At 28.4% G+C, this 14,224-nt stretch overlaps 2 protein-coding genes and 1 long non-coding RNA gene across 7 annotated transcripts; 2 read left to right on the forward strand and 1 right to left on the reverse strand.

The window, feature by feature from the left end:
- The first annotated feature begins 764 nt into the window (after nucleotides 1-764).
- Nucleotides 765-3,505, forward strand: LOC111035047. Its single transcript, XM_022316543.1, has 10 exons — nucleotides 765-1,133; nucleotides 1,216-1,446; nucleotides 1,713-1,883; nucleotides 1,952-2,159; nucleotides 2,244-2,444; nucleotides 2,551-2,637; nucleotides 2,710-2,903; nucleotides 2,998-3,089; nucleotides 3,181-3,245; nucleotides 3,331-3,505. The coding sequence occupies exons 1-10, from the start codon at nucleotides 955-957 to the stop codon at nucleotides 3,490-3,492; spliced, it is 1,590 nt and encodes a 529-aa protein (XP_022172235.1). The 5' UTR covers nucleotides 765-954; the 3' UTR covers nucleotides 3,493-3,505.
- Nucleotides 993-4,125, reverse strand: LOC111035048. 3 transcript variants are annotated; one of them, XR_002604607.1, is made up of 7 exons: nucleotides 3,873-4,111; nucleotides 2,732-2,897; nucleotides 2,593-2,647; nucleotides 2,211-2,403; nucleotides 1,972-2,147; nucleotides 1,705-1,876; nucleotides 993-1,394 (listed from the first exon to the last, which is right to left on the reverse strand). It is a non-coding gene; the product is annotated as an uncharacterized LOC111035048 (long non-coding RNA). The 3 variants fall into 3 exon arrangements; XR_002604606.1 differs by lacking the exon at nucleotides 993-1,394 and adding an exon at nucleotides 3,345-3,496 and having other exon boundaries at nucleotides 1,713-1,876; nucleotides 3,873-4,125; XR_002604605.1 differs by lacking the exon at nucleotides 993-1,394 and having other exon boundaries at nucleotides 1,713-1,876; nucleotides 3,873-4,112.
- Nucleotides 4,126-4,252: 127 nt separating this feature from the next.
- On the forward strand, nucleotides 4,253-11,328 carry LOC111035046 (putative pre-mRNA-splicing factor ATP-dependent RNA helicase PRP1). 3 transcript variants are annotated; one of them, XM_022316539.1, is made up of 14 exons: nucleotides 4,255-4,626; nucleotides 5,223-5,312; nucleotides 5,396-5,536; nucleotides 5,624-5,800; nucleotides 5,868-6,069; nucleotides 6,150-6,326; nucleotides 6,395-6,649; nucleotides 6,711-6,823; nucleotides 7,114-7,259; nucleotides 7,329-7,520; nucleotides 9,932-10,054; nucleotides 10,124-10,314; nucleotides 10,920-11,082; nucleotides 11,151-11,328. In XM_022316539.1, exons 1-14 carry the CDS (start codon nucleotides 4,574-4,576, stop codon nucleotides 11,276-11,278), a joined length of 2,151 nt encoding a protein of 716 aa, XP_022172231.1. In that variant the 5' UTR covers nucleotides 4,255-4,573; the 3' UTR covers nucleotides 11,279-11,328. The 3 variants fall into 3 exon arrangements, with proteins under 3 accessions (XP_022172233.1, XP_022172234.1, XP_022172231.1); XM_022316541.1 differs by lacking the exons at nucleotides 10,124-10,314; nucleotides 10,920-11,082; nucleotides 11,151-11,328 and having other exon boundaries at nucleotides 4,253-4,626; nucleotides 9,846-10,048; XM_022316542.1 differs by lacking the exons at nucleotides 10,124-10,314; nucleotides 10,920-11,082; nucleotides 11,151-11,328 and having other exon boundaries at nucleotides 4,254-4,626; nucleotides 9,838-9,945.
- Nucleotides 11,329-14,224: the final 2,896 nt, after the last annotated feature.

Genomic DNA, 14,224 nt, shown 5'->3' on the forward strand with positions numbered 1-14,224 from the left:
TTGTGTATATATTTTATCAGAATTTTACATTATTAAAATAACTTTCAGGTGGTGCCTGTGGTAATCCAGTGTTTAATTTGGGGGGAGGCAAAAGTACAAAATTGGCTAAACACAGTGTAAACAATGGGAAACTAAGGTGATTGGCGGGGGAGAATGCCCCTTTTGCCTCCCTCCTGGATCTCTACTAAAGTATTAATAATATAAATAGATTATATAACCATATGTATGTATGAACGGGCTAAGAGCCCAATAGTACAACACAATTTGTAGTAATGAATATGAATAATATAACAATAACTAGGTAGACGCCTAACAATACACGGCGATTATATACAAATAAAAATAAAATAATAATTAAACAAAGGTAAAAACAGTAATAGACAGTAACAACAAAATAGAACTTACTAAGAGAAGCATAGGTGCTTATTACAAATGAGTCCAAGTTTATTAAATAAGTAGATCATATTGCAACGTGAACATTTAAAAAAAATCACCCTATACAATGTTACAAACATAGGTGTAAGTCCAAATGTAGTCAATAAAATCTGATCAGGAAGAATGGATTACCTCGTTAACGACAAGATAAGATGTATAGGATGTAATATATAAAATCAATTTATGTCAAGATAATATGGAGTTATTTTTGTTTAATTTATGACATTTTACTTATCTACAAAATACCATGTTAGTTTTCTTTTATTTATTATACTTCACTGCGGGAAATTTACAGAACAGTTTTATAAAACACTTTCAGTCTTATTATACATCAACTCTAGTATTGTGGTTTATATTTTGTTTGGTTAAACTCTCTAAACTTTCAGTTATACATATATCTGAGTTTTTTTTCAATATTATTATTCAATATGAATCATTTACATGACCATAATTATGTTTTACTTCTTCCCAATCTTCCAGAAGAAATTATTTTAGATGTGGATGTGGATGTAGATGTAGATGAAGAAGTTAACAGTAAGTACTAAATTATATACATATATTATAACACATATTTTATTTACAGTTCAAGAATATGCGACAACATACACAATAATTCCTGGTGTTAGACTTAAGTCACAAATATTTGTGGACAATTTAAACTACAGGTATTATAAAAGTAGAAGTCGAATTAACAAAATGTGAGTAGAAATAATATTATTATTATCTTAGGATTTGGTTTGTTTAGCTGGCTACTAAAATCTTAATTTATAACTTATTTAGATACCTAGTCTGCGAAAATCAAAAAAATCGAACAGCATTTTGTCCTGTCACTGCGTATGTGAATACAAATATAAATGACAATGCAATAACAGTATTAGGATTGCACTACCATGCACCTAGGTTAGTTGATGTTCCTATGGTTCATTTAAGAAGAGCTATTGGTATAACTGGAACAAAACCTGGAAATATGTCCACCTCAGTTAGAGAAATTTATAACAGAGAAATAGTTGAGTAAGTAAGAGAAGATCAATAACCTAACTTAAGACCAATACAAAAGTAATATAATAGTAATAATAAAAAATATGCATAACTATTTTAACTTTTTTTTTTTTTTTCGTGTTTGAACCGACGGCGCCGCGGGAACTGCTTTCGCATTACTGCCGCGACAAAATTAACTATTTTAACTACCCTAACCTAATCTAACTATACACCTATACTACTTAATATACTAAAAACTATACTATTAATTAAGTAAGAATATTTCATTACTGCCTTAGAAATCCAGAAGGTGCAACAAACTACACCTATTTACAATCACAAATGTGTGTAAAAAAAATGCGTCGGCGCCGTCATCCCAACAATCCATCTACAGTCGAAGAACTGATTGATACCTTAAGCCAGCATCAAAACTCAGCGTATGGAACAACAATGCAGAATCCGTCTTCAAAGTAAAATTTCACATTTATTAAAAATTATAAAATTATAAAATAAAATATTTAAATATATTTTTATTTAGTTTTTTTCAACAACATTTACCGTTTATGGTAGAAGGCGAACGGGTTGGCGTCATATTCTCAAATTTAGATGCGATTCAAAAATATAGAGAAGAACTGCTAACTGTAACCTTTGCAGGAATTGACGGCACATTTAAAACGGTACCAAAAAGTCCACCACAGCTAACCAAAGGCTGTTTATTAACATTTCAAGTGGTTCTAAAAAATGTAGTAAGTATAATTAGTAAATTAATAAATATAGCTTCTCAAGTACCTATATACCTATTGAAGTATTGACTGTATTTTCTATTTAAGTCTTTTCCGATGGTTTATGGGCTGACTTCCCGAATGACTCAAGCTACATACGAGTCATTCTTGAGGATTGTTCGTGAGGTTTTGCCATTGAATTATGCCCGGTTAACAATCATATCTGATTATGAAAGGGGGTTAATAAATGCAGTAGAATCAACCTTTCCTGAAAGCAGATTTCAGGGTTGTTGGTTCCATTACTGTCAAGTAAGTAATGTAAAGTATTAAGGTACTTAAGTATTTTATATCAATCAAGTTATTTCTTATTAGGAATAGTTAATATAATGTACATCATTTAATTAATATTTTTTAGGCTATTGTAAGGTATTGTAGAAGAAGTCTAAATAGTATTTACCATTTATTCCAATCGAATCCTGAGGCAGCTACAATATTGCGCATGGTAATTTAGTCTGAAATTAATAAGAATAAAATATTAATACCTTATACTGTTTTACAAAAATGTCTGTTATAGATCTTAGCTTTACCACATTTACCTGCTCAAGTACATCCCAATTGTACATTTACAATACATGATGGATTTTGGGTAATTGTTGAATTTGCCAATCAATATCCGAATATTTATCAACAGATGGAAGTATTTCTGAATGGTTATATTCAGGAATTTTGGCTTACACAAATTGGCGCTGACTCTATAAGCGTCTATGGGTATGAGAATTATATAAAAAAAAATTTTTTTACTAGGTACCTAATAGTAATATACCTAACCTAATAGTTTTAAAATGTATAATATACTTTTTAGTTCAGATATACGCACCAACAATTACCTAGAATCATTTCACGCTATGTTACTCAATCAAATGGGAAAACATCCAAATATTTGGGATTTTTTGCGTAAGCTCAATTTTATAATTAATTATTTTATTCTTTTTATTTTGGAACTTTCAGCTAATAACTATTACAGTTTATTTTATTTTTATTCTAGAAAAATTGTTGTTGATTGAAAATCAATTTTATGTTGAGATGGACCAAGTTCGAAGAAATCTAACAGTAGATTAATGAATTTATTTTATTTTAAATTTATGTACTCTTATATTGTAATTACTCATTTATACTGTTGTTTTTAAATGTTTAGGTAAGAAATCATACATCTAGAGTACAACGGTCAGATGCTACTCGGAGGGTTAGAGAGTATATTGATACTCTCAATGACGATGGGAATCTCTTAATGTTTCTCCAAAGAGCAGGCCATATGATGGATGGGTATCTGCATGGACAAGTTGGCCCACAGCCATGATAACCTGAGAAAATATTTTATTTCAAATTTTATTATTATTTTTATACAATTTTTATACTTTTAACAACTTTTTTATGAGATTTAATTATTGACAAATTATATATTTAATTTTTTTACATTTATTGACAAATTCAATTAGTAGTGAATAGTGATGAATGTATTGATTTTACAATGACTATTTTTTTATAGGTACCTATAATATATGTGTGTTTTATTATATTTATTATATAATTATATACAAATACAATAAATATAATAGGCGATGAATGTATTGGTTTTACAATGATTATGTGTGTTTTATAGTTCTATTATATTTATATATTATGATTTATGACATTGTATGTTTTATAATTTTTTTTAATATGGTTTTAATGCCTCACCTTAGAAAAGAAAAAACAACTTCAGAAGCTTCAAACCATGACAAAATATATATCTTGTCGTGCTTCAAACAGTTAAAACACTTAAAACTAAAACGTGTACTAAAACTAGTAAAACTTTCAACTTCAAATTATGTAGATTAGGATCAGATATCTATAGTATCTATAGTAAAATAACGATTTGACATTTTTTTTTTCATAGTTGGTCACTCTGACTGTCGGAGAAAAAATTGGTTGTTATCATTTGTCGGAGAACGGCCCTTGGCCCGGAAATGTTTCTAATACGGTGTGACCAATCCCTGTTCCTTCCTGCGACGTCCTAGAGTTGTTTACATTTCACACTGTTGCCAATCACCGTCACTTCACCGCCCATCAAGTCCCATTATCTCTTAACTCTTCAATGTAGTTGTCCCGATGGCCGATGTGCTTAGCGGTGAATATTTTACCGATTTCTGCGATCTCGCACCCAATTTCCTCGCGCTCACATGTTAGTTGTTACTTGTTTTGTGTGTGTCAGTTTTGATTGTCGTCGTTTTTCCGTTTACACTCAACGTCTTCACGTACATAAATGAACTGTTTGGACACTGACGATTCGATTTCCATACATTCTATCAGAAGTAGGCGTGCATGAGTTTGCCGTCTTATTAATTCCGTTTGTTTCAGTATCACGTGCACGAAGATTATACTACACGAACGCCATCATCATGTCTAAGCGGCGTCTTGATATAATTGATCCTTACATCACTAAAAACAAAAAGTAAGCATGTGTAAAATATATTGTTCATTATATAAGTAACTTCTTCGCGGTACATTCCTGTAGTGATGACAATTTTTCAAACGCTCTGTGCCTAGCTCTGATTCATCTTACCTAACCGACCCTGGTATTGACATTACACTGGCCGTAGTGTTTTTCACTCGTTGGAAAGGTAGTTGACAATAGTATTGTGTGACCTTTAAGTTTTCGAAATATATATGTTTTTTCATTGATATTTAGTACTTATGTTTATCACCAGTTTTATGCGGAATTGTATTCTAATCCAAAGCAATGCTACTTTAAAAACAAAAACTTGACCAAACAATTTCAATTGTTAAAATATTATGATACAATCTCCATATTAAATTTATCTTCTATACATTGTATGCACCATTTATTTCTTTGATAGGTACGTACTATATTTATATTAACTATCAATCTCCAAATAACCTGTTGATATTTTTATTATATTAGGTATTATTGATATTGAATAAAAAGAATATTAAATTAAACCATTTACCATGTGACAGACAAAAATGTATGAAAGATATCCATAATCTAGTTAAATAGTTTATTAATCATGATTTTTATTTTTTCAGAGCTGAAGGAGGAGGACAAGTGTATATGAAACCCAGTTCTTCAACTCAATTACAGACAAATCCTTACACTAATCTACCATTTACTCCCAAGTAAGTTAGATAGGAAATTTTTAGTTAGAATATTGTCTTGTTGTACCTATATTGACACTTAATATTACTTTGAACTACATTAGGTATTTTGAACTACATAAGAAACGAATACAATTGCCTGTATTTGAATACAAAGATGAGTTTATGAGCCTTTTAAAGAATAATCAATGTATTGTGCTAGTTGGTGAAACTGGTTCAGGAAAAACTACTCAAATACCACAATGGTAAATAAATTGAGTGGATCATTAATTTTGTATTTTTATCTAAGCATATCTATTTCTTATTAATCTAATTAATATTCAATATGTTAGGTGTGTAGAATATTCTTCGGTTTGTGGTCGCAAAGGTGTTGCATGTACTCAACCTCGAAGAGTAGCAGCTATGTCTGTAGCACAGCGAGTTTCTGAAGAAATGGATGTTTGCCTTGGTTCTGAAGTTGGTTACAGTATACGTTTTGAAGATTGTTCTTCCTCTAGAACACTTTTAAAGTAATGAAATTTAATCAACTTATTGAATAATTAATTTTAAATAAAAACTTGTAAATATTTTTCATAGATATATGACAGACGGTATGTTGCTCCGTGAAGGCATGTCTGATCCTATGTTAGAAACATATCAAGTTATTCTTCTAGATGAAGCTCACGAGAGAACTTTAGCTACAGATATTTTAATGGGTGTCCTTAAAGAAGTTATTAAACAGAGGAAGGATCTTAAATTAGTTATTATGTCCGCTACTTTAGATGCTGGAAAATTTCAAGTAAATTAATTGTTTACCTACTGTATTTTTATTATTTACATATTTGTTTGTTTAATTTATTCAAACTTATTTTATTTTAGCAATATTTTGATAACGCCCCACTTATGAATGTTCCTGGTCGTACATTCCCTGTAGAAATATTTTATACTCCGGAACCAGAACGAGATTATTTAGAAGCAGCAATTCGTACAGTTATTCAAATCCATATGTGTGAAGAAGTTGCTGGAGATATTTTACTGTTCCTTACAGGACAAGAAGTAATGCTTAATTTTTATCAATTTAAAGATATAATATTTATATTAATTCATGCATAACTTTGTCTTAGGAAATTGAAGAAGCCTGCAAAAGAATAAAAAAAGAAATTGACAATTTAGGTCCAGATGTTGGTGAATTAAAATGCATTCCACTATATTCTACTCTACCACCAAATTTACAACAAAGAATTTTTGAGGCAGCTCCACCGAATAAGGCTAATGGAGCTATAGGACGTAAAGTAGTAGTTTCCACAAACATTGCTGAAACATCTTTAACCATTGATGGAGTTGTATTTGTCATAGATCCTGGATTTGCTAAACAAAAAGTATTGTTTAAGAAGTAAAATGTGTAATAATAAAGTTGTTCTAAAATTAATTTTTAAATAGGTATATAATCCTCGTATTCGAGTAGAATCATTGCTTGTGTCTCCTATTAGTAAGGCTTCTGCTCAACAAAGAGCTGGTCGTGCGGGTCGTACAAGAGCAGGAAAGTGTTTCAGGTAAATATATGTTAATTATTAAATAATAGTTACTACTGATAAAAAGTAAATTACCACCACCTCAAAATTGAACAAATTGCATATAAAATTGACACATGGTGTGTTTAACAATGAAAAACTTAACAATATTTTCACAGGATAGTAAGACTGAGAATTTTTTTTGTTTACTTTAATATAACATCAATTAAAAATTAGTTTTAAAACTGTAAATGGTTGGTAACTTGCACTTTATCTAATTTTTTTAAAATGAATTGTTAAATACCATAACTATTATTTTACCTATATCATAGGTTATATACTGAGAAAGCATACAAAAATGAAATGCAAGAAAATACATATCCTGAAATATTGCGTTCAAATTTAGGTTCAGTAGTGTTACAACTAAAGAAACTGGGTATTGATGATTTAGTACATTTTGATTTTATGGATCCTCCAGGTAAATGTCTCTTATTTTATATAATAATTGATTGAATCTTATGACTCATATTAAATTTGAAATTTATAGCACCAGAAACTTTAATGAGAGCTTTGGAGTTACTTAACTATTTATCTGCTTTGGACGATGATGGTAATCTTACAGATTTGGGCAATATTATGGCTGAGTTTCCTCTAGATCCACAATTGGCAAAGATGTTGATTGCATCATGTTCACTTAGTTGCTCTAATGAAATTCTTTCGATAACAGCTATGTTGTCAGGTTAGTTAATTTTTAAATTGAAAAATAACAATTTTTATGTTTCTGTATTTTGCAATTTTTATATTTGGGGAAAACAATTAATCAGTACTTTAGTACTTTCAATAAGTGGTAATACATTAACAAAATAGTTTCATAATGCATTGATTAATTGTAAGTTTTGGAGTATGCTGAGTGATTATTTTCCATTAGTATTGATATGCATAATATTATATTTATAAAGTAAGTATATACTATTATTTTGAATGGATAGACTTTGGAAAGTTCTATCAGTACCTTATGTTTTCTTTATTGCATTAACACGTTAAACGCCAACGTCAATGCGTCGTTGACACAACTAGGCGGGCGCGCATAGCCGGTGTCAACACGTCGTTGACACTCTGTAACCTGTCCGTTATTGTGACTTTGTGAAGCTGGCTATAGCCGTACATATTTGAAATTTTAGTCGGCTATTCATTAGCGTGTCGCTTATTACGCAGAATAGTTGACACGCGCAAATTATACCAATTATACGCGCGGCTACAGGCACCCGCATGTCGATCGACGGCGGCGACGGGCTCGCGCACGTCGAATCGACGTTGGCGTTCAACGTGTTAAGACATTATACATTAACACTATTTAAAGTATCCCATTTCATTTATGTGCATTAAGCTGTTACAAAACTTTAAAAGAAACTACTGTTAAAAATTCAAATATTATTTTAACTTGTTGGGTATTTTGCACTTTTGATGCTTAACAGTTTATTATACAAGTTTTCTGTGGATGATGCCAATCAGCATATTTTTTGTATATTTTGTTTTGTTATTCGATGTTCAATATCAACATTCATTTTTTGTTCACACAACTTTTAAGTAACATTTTGTAAGCACATGCAAGTCTTAACCCTGTATTTTTATTTTTCAACATTTTCATATTCATTTTTATTCTTTAAAAGAATATGTTTATACAAACATATTCTTTAAAAGAATATGTTTATACAAACATTTTAATTGTCTATTCAGAATTATTTTTTTTTACCTTTTACAACCTTCACATTTTTTATAATTTTTTTTGGAAAATTGTACTTTGTTACTCTTTTTAAAGTTTTGGTTGCTATAATATAATATCATCCATGTATATAAAGTATAGTTTATACTTAAGATACATGTAAATAAAAAATGTCAGGTACCTAATGCTGTTAACTTAAATGATTGTATTCACTGAACACAAAATACTACCAGTTCATAATTTAATAATAATATTAATTAGTTATAACGTATAGCGCATCATTATTAGTGAATCTAATAATGGTTAACTTTGATAAAAATAATAATCTGTGCAATTTATTAAAATATATTTAATTCAAAATATAGTTATAATCCCCCTCAGCATATTTTTTAAAAAGCTGTAAACAATTTTTTTAAATTACTCTATCAGAATCTGAATGGCATCATTATTTTTGCTACTGCCTTTCTTATGCTACACTTACAAAGAATCCCAGAATATGAAAGTATTATCTTATACAATAAATTTTTAATATGTTGAAATTAAGTTACCATTTTGATTAAATAATTTATATGATGCTTATTCATCACCATGAAGGATTTTTATAAATTAATCAGTGTTGCATACAGTAGATTGCACACTAGTCTAGTGTCCTGTAAAAACATGTTTTACATTTAGGTCCATGGTGTATGACATCGATTTTTCAAATTAAATAATTATTTCTTAGCTTAACTATATGGTATAACCTAAGATAAAATCCTCAATAGACACTGAGCATTATGTTTTCTAAACTGTTGAAAACAAATTTATTATTAAAATTATTAATTAATCTACGTTAACCCTATGTAGAAAATATATAAATTAAAAATTAAAAATTCTAAGCTTAAAAAAATCATTGAAATAATCAATAAACCACTAAGCAATTTGAAATTTGAAATCTTTGTTGTGGCATAAATTTCCGTAGCATTTTTCTAAATTTTAAATTAATTTTTCAATGAACTACACCCTGTTTATTTCTAAATCTGGTCTAATTTTTATTACAATGAGTTAATTATCCTCAGCCGATCTGAGATTTATTTTGCATTAAATTGTATTTCTTATTTCTTTATGTATCCTATTTTGGACATTTCATCATTTTTTAGATAATTAATATTTTAAATAACATTAGAATTATTAGTAAAATGTTTCGTTACTACTTTTATTTATGCATAATTTATTTTCCACACCAGCAAAATAATTTAATATTTTGTATATTGCTTTTTTACCTAATCTATTCTTTTATTAAAAAAAAAACATAATGCCAAAGTGTAATAGTAGGGTTTTAACATAAGGTTAGTTACTTAGGTGTGTGTTGCTGGTTATTAAATGGGGCACAATGGCCTTATCCGGGCGTACCCGTCTGGCCTGCCTCCCCTGATTGTATTGTTTAGTCCCACAATGTTTTGTTCGACCATCTGAAGCAAAGAAAGCATCCGACGACTCAAAAATGAGGTTTGCCCACATCGATGGGGATCATCTTACCTTACTCAATATCTACCATGCATTTAAACAAAGTAAGTTAGAATGTAAATTTAAACTTATTATAATATGTATAATATTACATTTTTACCATTTTATATTAGATAATGAAGATCCTCAATGGTGCTATGATAATTTTATTAACTATCGATCATTAAAGTCTGGTGACAATGTCCGTCAACAATTATCTCGTATCATGGACCGTTTCAATTTAAAACGAACATCCACAGAGTTTACTTCTAAGGATTATTATTTAAATATCCGTAAATCTCTAACTACAGGATTCTTTATGCAGGTAAGGTATTTTAATTATTCTTCACAAGGACATACAAATTTAATAGAGTTGGGCGTAAATTATTTTTTTATGAGCTTTCGGCAAATTTTTGTTGTTTAAAATTTGTTTGAGTATATATTTGAAAATTGTCCACTTACACAGAAATTTCAGAGTTATATTACTAACTTATTAGTTTAAGTATAATATAGTAGGTATAGAAAAAATTGAATACTCTTTAAGTATTGAGTTACAAGATATTTATAGTGTAAATTTATTTTTCCTATATAACAGATGAATTATAATCGCAGACACAAAAAATGAGTGCTGTGTCCCGTTGTTCATATCCACCAATGTAACAATTGGTAGTCAACATTATACTGTTACGCGTATAAAATGGTATTTACAGTGATTTATTAACCATTATCAAAAAACTGCCCTTTGCACATGACGGCCAGCTCATTTTTTGGGTCCGTGACTAGTCATTAATCTATATTACAGAAATGGTCAGGGTTACAAATCATTTTTATGAAGTCCTCAATTTTTTTTATATTGGTTACCTTTTATAGTTAAATTCTTGTAAAATGTGATGTATACATTTTTTCATAACCACATATTTAACTTTTAAGGTTGCGCACTTAGAGCGGACTGGGCATTATTTAACAATAAAAGACAACCAGACAGTCCAATTGCACCCCTCAACAGTGCTAGGTCATAAACCTGAATGGGTAATTTACAATGAGTTTGTATTAACCACCAAAAATTACATAAGGACTGTTAGTGAAGTAAAACGTAAGTGTTTGATATAATTAACATTATTGTAAGCTGTGTTATAATAATTGTTAACTGTTTTTATTTAGCGGAATGGTTACTGAAATATGCTCCACAATATTATGATCTACAAAATTTCCCACAGTGTGAAGCTAAAAGACAATTGGAAATCATTCAAGCAAAGCTAGATACCAAACAATGGCAAGAAGGATATTAATAATTTATTCAACAATTTCCTTTTAATTATGTCCATTAATGAAAAAAATATGATGTGTAATATTTCTTTCAATAAAGAAATAGTTTTTTTTCCATCTCAATATAATTGATGTAATTAAAATTAAAATAATATGGTCATACATTTATTTTAATGAATGAAACATTTTAATTTGTACTTTATAGAACAAATATTTTCTGATTTTAATTTATAAAATTGATTTATTTTCAGTACAAGTATCATATAATTTAATAATTATAATAATAATGATAACAAAAAATACTCTGTAAATAAAGGTTGATTGAATTTAAATATAGATAGTGAACTGCCTAATAAATTACATATTTTTATAATTGTTATAAATTATAATTATAGATTAGAAAAGTACAATTTCTTTAACCATTCAAATTAAAATTTTAAAAAGATAATTTTTATTTATACTGCATAATAGTAGTTATACATTAGATTTTCATAACAATAAAATGGTTGTATGAATAGTATTAATCAATAATTTACTTAAATGTTATTTGTAAAATATGAAATGATAGGAAACCTACTTAAATTTAACAATAACATATATTTATATTTATTTGTATAATACATTAATACCTATTAATCCATAATATATTCATATATACTATATATATATATTTGTATAAAGACGTGTTTTAGGGTACTTATGATATTTTTGATAATGACGTTTTGAAATTTAAAATTAAAAACTGTAGTCTGGTAGAGATACTGTGTAAATATACAGTTTGTTGCAGTCAGCGAAACTGCGAAAGTACATGACTAGACAACAGACTATTGGTTATAATCTATTCTCTTTTAGTAATCTATCTACAAACCGACATAACTACATAAATTACTTAATTATAATAAGGTTACTCAATAAAAATAACCAAGTAAAATAAACAATATATAAAAATAACTATCTGTAATGGAGGTATGAAGATGTGGTAAGTTATCAGATGTGATTGGTAACTATAAAAGTAAGTATCAAAAAAATAATTAGATTGACAATTTGTCTCAATTTGCCTATTTTGTATTATTTGATGTCATAGTCACAAGCAGCATCAGTAAATAACTTATTACCATATGCTGTTACTCAAAATCAGTTTACGACAAGGTCGATTTTGGTTTTTAATGCAACTCTAAGAAAAATGATAGTAGATCCATGCAATGTTTATAATAACATTTTCTATACACTGTCAAATTTTCAAAATACCTCTATTTTGATTATCTTGACTCATGTTGAGCTATTTATAGACATGACATTTATCGATAGATGCCTATAAAAAAATGTTAGCTCTGTCAAAAAACTTTAAAATATGATGCAAAGTTCTTTATAAGTTGACGTTAGTAGAAATTAAAAAAAAAGTTGAGTGCAGTACTACAGGAAGGGCAGAGTAGGCCCCTCCTGCGGACCATACTTATATTAATATATAGTTCCTTGAATCTCTGTTTCCTAATTCTAAAAAGATATTTTTATCGTATTTTCAATACGCAATTTGTTGCTATTGCATACTCGGGCTCACAAGCATAGATAATGAATCACAGAAAATAAGACCACAGAAAAAAAATTAAATATAAATGTGAACCTATACTCGTGTCACTCTTAATTTATTAGTGATGACCGTGTGGCGTGTAACCTAAACAAAGTATAATATATTATTATGAAAATAATGTCATCAATTATTAACGTGTGCAATTTTTGTATAAATGTAGTGTGTAAATACCAAAGATGTTATCCTTATACTCCTAATGTGTTTTGACTTATAACTTAACACTGTATATTTTGTATAGATGAGTTTGAATTTATGTTTAAATTCTTTTTTCTGTTAAAAGTTGTTTTTTTATATACAATTAATAGTTAAACATAAGCCACACTCAGACATAAAGTTATTTATATTTGAAAATTTTCATTGAATAAATAGGAAAAAAAAGTTTCTTATTAATTGGGTCTTTGCATATACAATTGCCTACAATCGGCTATAATAATATATTAATTACCAATTAAAAGTAGAGTATAGGTACATGTGTTCACATTTACATTTTATTTTTTTCCAGGCTCTTTTCCTTGGTGTGTTTTCTGGGCTTTTATTCCACCTACCAAAAATTAATTGTATTAAATAATTTAGGTGACCAATGATCAAGAACGCAAGGAGTTATAAGATAATTAAATAAATGAATAAATTCATGTTATTCTTTTCAAGTACAATTAAGATACAACAATAATTGTTCTGAATTAAGTTCATGTTATATTTTATTTTCAATAGGAAATATAATACCTATATTATACCTAATAGGTACTAGCCTAAAAAGGTTGACTAATTTAGTAATATAAACAGTTAAAACATGTTCTCCCCCCCCCCCGCCAAAAGGGTCTAGTAACGCCTATGAGCGTAAGTCTACAACAATTTTTTATGAGCTGAATTTCAAATTTCGACAAAATACGTAAAAATCACGAAAATTTACAAATTATTTTATTTTTTAAATTCCTAAAAAAATTTCTTTTCATACCTAAGATTTAAAAATTTAATACAAGGTTTCTTATTAGCTTGTCTATCTTTATCAAAAAAATGTCTACCCGTGGGCCGTAAGTCAAAATTAAATTTATGAGCATTTGTAGTTCAAATCTTTACAACATTAGATACTCCATTTCTCATATAGTTATTTTCTTATTTTGTTGTTATTCAAAAACTATTAAAACTAATAACTGCAGATACTTAAAATGTACACCAAATGTTTATATTATCAATTCATATGATGGACACAATTTTCAAAATGTTTTGAGCTATTAACGGACATTTTTAATTTTCAATTTTTTTTATTTTTTTCTTCTATAATTGTCATTGACATTTTATTTGTTGAGTCAAAAAGCTTGAAAATTGAATACAAGGCTCCTGATAATATTTATAACACCAGTTGAAAAACATTAAAAAATAC

Source organism: Myzus persicae, unplaced genomic scaffold (assembly GCF_001856785.1).
Source record: "Myzus persicae strain clone G006 unplaced genomic scaffold, MPER_G0061.0, whole genome shotgun sequence".
NCBI lineage: Eukaryota > Metazoa > Arthropoda > Insecta > Hemiptera > Aphididae > Myzus > Myzus persicae.